Source organism: Telopea speciosissima, chromosome 7 (genome assembly GCF_018873765.1).
Source record: "Telopea speciosissima isolate NSW1024214 ecotype Mountain lineage chromosome 7, Tspe_v1, whole genome shotgun sequence".
In the NCBI taxonomy this organism is placed as follows: Eukaryota; Viridiplantae; Streptophyta; class Magnoliopsida; order Proteales; family Proteaceae; genus Telopea; species Telopea speciosissima.
The window spans coordinates 955,627-962,598 of record NC_057922.1 but is presented as its reverse complement, the minus strand read 5'-3'; the positions used below and the strand labels follow the sequence as shown (position 1 = coordinate 962,598).

The following is a 6,972-nucleotide window of genomic DNA, read 5'->3' as shown; positions in this document are numbered from 1 at the left end:
TCCACAACCTCATCCACATTTGATTGGATCTTCCCCATTTCAAGCCTAAAACCATCATGAATTTATCAGTGCCATCTTTTATAACATTTAAGATCCTGCCCTGATTCCATCCAAGGTTACATCTGAAATACTCAACTATACTTCATCCCTTCCCTCGCCACTCCTTTCTCCAACAGAGGATAAAAGAACTGATAAAAATATAACACTAACAAATTATTCACTGGTATTGGTCCAAGCTTTTCAATCAGTCATGGGAATTTTAGTTGTATTTGGTAATCGCTTTCCATGCACAAATGAACTAAACAAATGAAAAGCTCTTCCAGGTTGTGCATAGGGGACCATATGAGCAGCACCTCTAACTGTGGCAAAAGTCAATAAATTTCCATACTCAGTAGCCCAACCTCCAACCTATCGAGTAACAAGAAAGAAAAAAAGTAAATATATCAGAAAGAATGTACAGATATTAAGGAGCTGTTGTGACTTGTGAGGATGCAGAGACTTTTATTAAAATAAAGGCAAAACACTTCTGGGGAATATGCCATAAAGCAAGAATAGATCATGAGCTATAAGCGCGCTAAATACCTGATCTTTGTGAAACCAAGCTCCATATGGAACTGTGACCTTGAAGTTCAGATCATGAGCGAGTTCTTTTACGAGTGTCCTTGAGCCCATCAGTGGTACAACAGAATCCTGGTCCCCACTGAAATTCAAAAAACATATGAGCCGTAGTGGCAGATAATAACATCTCCTCTTTCTGTTATTTCTTGCACGAGTTCAGAATGAGTCACCTGTAAACCCAGACAGGTATATGATGTTTGATTATCCTCTTCAGCAAAGGGAGAATGTTAATGTTGCCATCAGTTTCACTGTAATTCAGTACACTGTGCCAATTGAACAAAAACTAAACCAGTTAATTCAGAAAGAACAGTTTGTATTACTCCTGAAGAAGCCTACCACATTACAGTATTTAAATCACATTTTTCATTACTTACTCCTATCCCTTTATCTGGGAAAGCTCAAGACTTACGTCTTAAAGATAGCCGGACTTTGCTTTCTGTCATGGTGGGAATCAAATGGCACTCAACATAAACATGCTGGTTTTTGGTCAATGTGAGGAAGGATTAATCCTGAAACACTAAAATTATCAAAAAGAAAACAATTCTCCTAGGTGGCAAGAAACAATTGGAGAAAGAATAATTTGGATGGACATACATATAGCCAACCAAAGCTCATTGAGTCAAATAAGAGGAAGCAGTAGGAAGGTAGCTCTGAAGATGTAAGGATGCTAATGAACAGCAGTACTTAGCATGCCCACAAATGGCTTACCACCCTAGTGTCCAATTCCTGCTGCGGTTCCACCCAATGCCTTGCACATGGATTAAAGGTTAAGATCAACTTTATTGGATGATCAATACATCCAGATCAATGGAATGTTTCACTGCAGTTCTGTTCTCATAACATATTTTCTGACCAGAGCAAAAGACAGGGTGATTTGTGTCATCTAGTTTTCATTAATTAAGTAGATGTTTTAGCTGAGGTATCTCTGATGTGGAACCAGTGAGCTTCTTGGATTCCCAACTATGCTTAAATGTGTGCATTGTTGATCACTGAACCTTTTCATTACTACCAGATGAGTGCCTTGGATTTACTATGGCAGAGCAATGACCATTTCTTCTTCGTCGAAGAAAATTTTGACCAGCGTAGAAAAGCTAAATAAAATATTCCACTGGTTTTCATATGCTTAGAGTTTACCTGGATTATTACTAGAAAGTTAATTAACTTACTTATACTTCAAGTATATATGATAGGTGAGACAAAACAAATAGTAAGAACCTAAAGACACTTTAGAGACCTGGACCTTTTACATTTATTATTTCAATCTGGGATCTACTCATAATCTTAAGGTTGATCTGTGTATTCAAGCTCGGATGAAGGCATCAGAAAGCAATGAAATGTACAAGACTAATGGGACAGAATACTCACTTACTGCACATTGACCACTCATATGGTAACTTGGTACGGTTTGCATGAAGAGCCTTCTGAACTTGTGGAAGGTTAAAATAGAACTTTCTCTCGTAGGTCATGCAAACATCAACCCCCACACTCATCTTAGTAGCCTACAATGTAACAATTTCACAGTTGGTAAATGCACACACACACACACACGCACAGAGAGAGAGAGAGAGAGAGAGAGACCATTTTTCGCAGTCTTAGCTCCTGCTGCACAATAGATGGATAACAGACATCAACGATCACATCATAGCCATTTACATAATCTCCGACCACCTTATTTGCTTTGGAAATAGCAGCATTGCATGAGACTGTCTCATTGTGGGGACTAGGGTAGGTATAGTCATCAAAATCACATTCATTCATGATGGTGAGGCCAATCTCATCTGAAATCATCCCATGTGACCAAATGAACTCATAGACTGATGGGATATCCCTATCAAGTCTGAGAAGTGGATTCCCAATCTATTTCAGAAAAGCAAATATAAAGTCAAATATAATTCAGAAATCCTATAGACACCACAAGACAGACGAAGTAAGATTATTCAAACATACAATACAAAAGAAGATCTTTAAAGGTCCAAGAAAGTTCTCTTACAGCTACTCCCTTAATCTTGAACTTGAAATCATTTGAGTGCATATTGTGGTCCAGTAAAGCATTTGCCAATTGTGGTATATAATGCCCTACGAATACATCAACACAGGTAAGGAAAAATACTGTTGGAAGAGAAGGGAAAAATGGTTGAACTTATTATAGTGTATCAAAAATATTATTGAAGAGTCTTAATGAATTTTGATGTTTACAATCTAAAAATCAAATAATTTTAGCTTTCTAGTTGTCAATTTCTTCAACTAACACCCTGCCTAGAAAGAAGTCAAAGAAGAAGTCTGGTTATGACTTTTCAAACCTGCATAGCTTTCTCCAGTAAGAAAAAAATCTCTCGACTTGTACTCTGGATATTTATCAAACCATTTTACCAGGAACATGTGCATGTCCCTCGCTGCCAAAATCAAAATTTTGAAATTGCATCAAACCTTGCACGATCAGTTTCAGATAAATTACTGACGTTCTTCATTCTCAAAATCTATTACCCAGAATTTACCATAAATCAACCAGAAGGGACCAAAATTACGAGGTTTGATCTGTATTTCTTACCAGTAGATTCATCCCCACAAGTATAATCTGATGTTGTGTTTGAGTAAGACCATCCCACCCCAGCAGGAGACTCAATAAAAAGGAGATTTGATACTACAAAGAGATTGAAAAGCAAGAATAAAGAAAACAGCTAACAAAAACAGGGGATGAAATTGTGAAATCAGAAATATTTTAACTAAAATAAGATCGTCTATGTAATGAAACCTTTGTTCCATGATTTTGGATTTATAACAAGGCCTCGACCATCTCCTCTAGGAAAGAATGGACCCAACTCGGTAAAGGCACCCCCACCAATTGAGGAACATCCCGGGCCTGAAAGAAAGAAGCCATTGTTAACAGTCAGGAAGTATAACTTCATAGACTAGGATCGATGGAGTTGATCTTCATATATCTTCCATGTGAATTGTACAGGTCCGATGTTTAACTTTTTTTTTTCGGATGGGTTGGATCATGTAATACAATTTGTGCACAGAACAATCAAACTCTTTTTTAAGAGGGGGGGGGAAAAAAAATCCAAAATGAAGATATATAGTTAGTAATCTTTCGATTTTTCTTAGACTTCAATGTCCCAACATAATCAATGATTTTATGTCAAACCTCACCATGGGATGGAATAAGCTGATTAGATAAAGCAAATTATTCACATCAGTCATAAGATGGATAATTTAAATGAGGTGATTATATTTCTTCAACAGTGAGAGACCAAAACAGAGTGGTCTGTGTAAAATAGTTGAATGTGAACCTCTACAGTTTCAGTTTCTAGTCACATAGTCACTCATCCTAACACTGTAGGATTACAGAATCACCCCAGCAGTGCAGTTTGTTGATCAATTAGAAAGAGAAAATAAATTGAGTTGGGAAAACAAAGACATGTGTAGGGGAAGGAGTACAGAAAACAACCATTATAAAGTTAAGCAAGTTGAAATATTAAGTCTTCAAGATGGAATAGGAGAATATCCATCATAGTAACCAATAAATAAACGGAATCAGTCATCAATCCATAGTCAAAGTCCTCCCCGAGGAACATTAAATAGAAACCCACAGATATAATAACAATTCAAAAGAAGAATGCCTTCAACCCAAAAAAAAAAGAAAAGAAAGAAGAATGCCTACACATTCAAACATAGAAAGAAGAATCACTGAAGAACCACAGCCGAAAATTCATGGCTAACAAGATGAAACAAGACAAAATAAAACTCAGAGAAGCAGAAAAACCAACCTCCATTTAACCATAGAGTAAGGGGTTTTTTCTTTGCATTCCCCTCTGCTTCAACAAAATAGTAAAACAAACTCTTGCCAGTCTTCTCATCCACATCTATGTACCCTGCAAACTGCCTGAAACCAACCTTCGGCTGGTCAGGCAACCTCAATACCAAATGATCAAGTTGTTCCCCATGAACACAACCCAGCAACGCCACCCAGCTCAGAAGAACCACCAATCCACAAAACCACTGCATACCCATCTCAAACAATTGAAAGAATTTCAAAAAATAAGAACTGAAAAAGAGATCCGTAGATCCCTTCTCTGTTCTACCAAAAAAAAAAAAGATCCCTTCTCTGCTTTCTAATGAGAACAAATGTACACATATATATAATAGTAGGAGAAACAACGAAGGAAAACGAAAGAAAATGAAACAGAGTCTCTTAATAGCTATATATTAATTTTTTTTTCCCTTCTATCTATGGATTCTGTTGAGAGAGGCACGTGAATCTCGAAAGTCTTTAATTAAAGGGGGATAAGGATTGTTCTTGTTCATCATCTTCTACCGGAACCATTTTTGGCTACAAGAGATGATTTTCAACCCTTATTAGTTTGCTAAAAACAGTCGCCAGTTTCGTGAGAGAGAGAGAGAGAGAGAGATAGAGTTTGTATGGATCGAAAGAGGCAGAGAGAGCCGTTACGAAGTGCAAGTAAGACTTCTTTATTTCTTTCTGTTGGATGCCACTTGGCATTCCCAAAATTGGTGGGCGAGCTGAACTGCAGATAGCAGAAGTACAGTAAAAAAGACACAGAACTGTAAAAAATAAATTCCAAATGGACGTGATCTCTCCCCCGAGCCCTACTTATTGAGGATATTACAGTCTTTTTCTCCCTCTTGCGATTTTTGGAAATTTTCAATTATGGAAACCGAATTGGTGGTTGCTCAAGAGATCTTCACATATGATATCAAATCCACCAAAGAATGGCAACTTTCTTATTGGCTGAGTTTACTTCTTTAGTTATTTCCATATTCATTGTAATCTCATTGTAATCTTTCCTCATTCTCTTAACCTTGTAAACACCAACACATGTACACTTTAAATATTCTCTTTATTGAAGAGAATCGATCAATGCAGGAACTCCAATTTCTCAGCTCTAACACTATCCTATCCAAATAACATAAAATAAAATATTTGTTTACGTAGTTCTTTTTCCCATTTTTATTTAATTCCTAAATATTATAAAACGAATGAGAAAGAAAAAAAAAAAGGGATGATTGCATGCAATGTGGACTTGGGTTAACTTCTACCCGTGGCCATTGATCATATTGGCGTGATCTACTGGGAGAGATCATGTCCAACTGTGCCTCCCATATTTTTATGTCTCTATCTATTATCACATGTGATCAGATCAGGATCTTAGGTTTCCATACTGTAATCAAACTCAATCGTGCTATATATATATATGCACCATCTCTTGTATTATTCTTCAAGTCAATAAAATCAATTCATTCCAAACTTAACCTGGTATCAGAGCGGGGTGGCCAAACGCAAGCATCAACACCTTCTCGAGGTTGCCCACGCCCTGCGCTTTCAGGCTCATTTGCCTTTGAATTTTTGGGGTGACTGTATCCTCACTGCTGCCTATCTTATTAATCGCATCCTCACTCCCAACCTTGGCGGCAAAACCCCATATGACTTACTTTTCAATTCCCCGCCTAGTTATGATCATTTACGTGTCTTTGGATCCCTTTGTTATGCGCATGATCATCACCCTAAGCGCACAAAATTTAATCCATGCGCTATCCGCTGTCTATTTGTTAGGTACCCTTATGGTCAGAAGGGGTATCGTATTTTTGATCTTTCTACTCATCGCTATTTTGTCTCTCGCGATGTTGTTTTCCATGAACAAGTGTTTCCCTATCAACCTACACCGCCCTCCCCTGCTCTGCAGTCCCTCCTTCCTCACCCTTCCCTTGATGACGATTCAACCCCTACCCTCCTTTCCCCTATGCCCTCTCCCATCCCCCACTCTCTCCCACCGTCCCCACCCCATCCGCCACCCCCGCTCCTTCTTCGGATTCTCCACCGCCTTCTCCCACCATTCCCTCCTCACCATCACCTGCTCTCCTCCCCTCTCCTCCTTCCCCCACCTTGCCCCGACGCACCACCCGGACTCACACCCGTCCAGTTCGTTTGGAGGATTATGTTTGTGGTGTTGTTACGTCAAGTTCCCTCTCCGCTTCTTCCCGATTGGCAGGTACGAATCCCTATCCCCTTTCTACTACTTTATCATATGCTGGTTTTACTTCTAACCATTTTGCTTTTCTTTTGGCCATTTCTTTTGATTATGAGCCTACTTCATTTACCGATGCTATTAAATATCCCCACTGGCAAAATGCCTTGGATGTTGAACTTTCAGCCCTAGAACAAAATAACACTTGGTCTTTGCAGTCTTTACTTGCAGGTAAGCGCCCCATTGGTTGCAAGTGGGTCTTTAAAGTCAAACGACATGTCGATAGTTCCATTGAGTGCTACAAAGCGCGTCTCGTCGCTAAGGGTTACACACAACAAGAGAGGTTAGATTACACTGACACCTTTGCTCC

At 38.7% G+C, this 6,972-nt stretch overlaps 1 protein-coding gene across 2 annotated transcripts; it reads right to left on the bottom strand.

Moving 5' to 3' along the window:
* On the bottom strand, positions 1-4,695 carry LOC122668112 (serine carboxypeptidase-like 42). 2 transcript variants are annotated; one of them, XM_043864684.1, is made up of 11 exons: positions 4,386-4,695; positions 3,371-3,478; positions 3,167-3,259; positions 2,919-3,011; positions 2,609-2,694; positions 2,197-2,475; positions 1,984-2,117; positions 789-881; positions 583-700; positions 238-408; positions 1-205 (listed from the first exon to the last, which is right to left on the bottom strand). In XM_043864684.1, the coding sequence occupies exons 1-10, from the start codon at positions 4,627-4,629 to the stop codon at positions 241-243; spliced, it is 1,416 nt and encodes a 471-aa protein (XP_043720619.1). In that variant the 5' UTR covers positions 4,630-4,695; the 3' UTR covers positions 1-205; positions 238-240. The 2 variants fall into 2 exon arrangements, with proteins under 2 accessions (XP_043720619.1, XP_043720618.1); XM_043864683.1 differs by having other exon boundaries at positions 1-408.
* Between the last annotated feature and the right edge of the window lie 2,277 nt (positions 4,696-6,972).

Bases quoted from the DNA above. Each gene is read 5' to 3' on its own strand.
- LOC122668112 (XM_043864683.1), bottom strand. From the start codon at position 4,629: ATGGGTATGCAGTGGTTTTGTGGATTGGTGGTTCTTCTGAGCTGGGTG. The intron at 3,479-4,385 runs GTTGGTTTTTCT...TCTTTCTTTCAG, and splicing joins TACTCTATGGTTAAATGGAG to GCCCGGGATGTTCCTCAATT. The intron at 2,695-2,918 runs GTTTGAAAAGTC...ATGTATTCGTAG, and splicing joins TACTGGAGAAAGCTATGCAG to GGCATTATATACCACAATTG.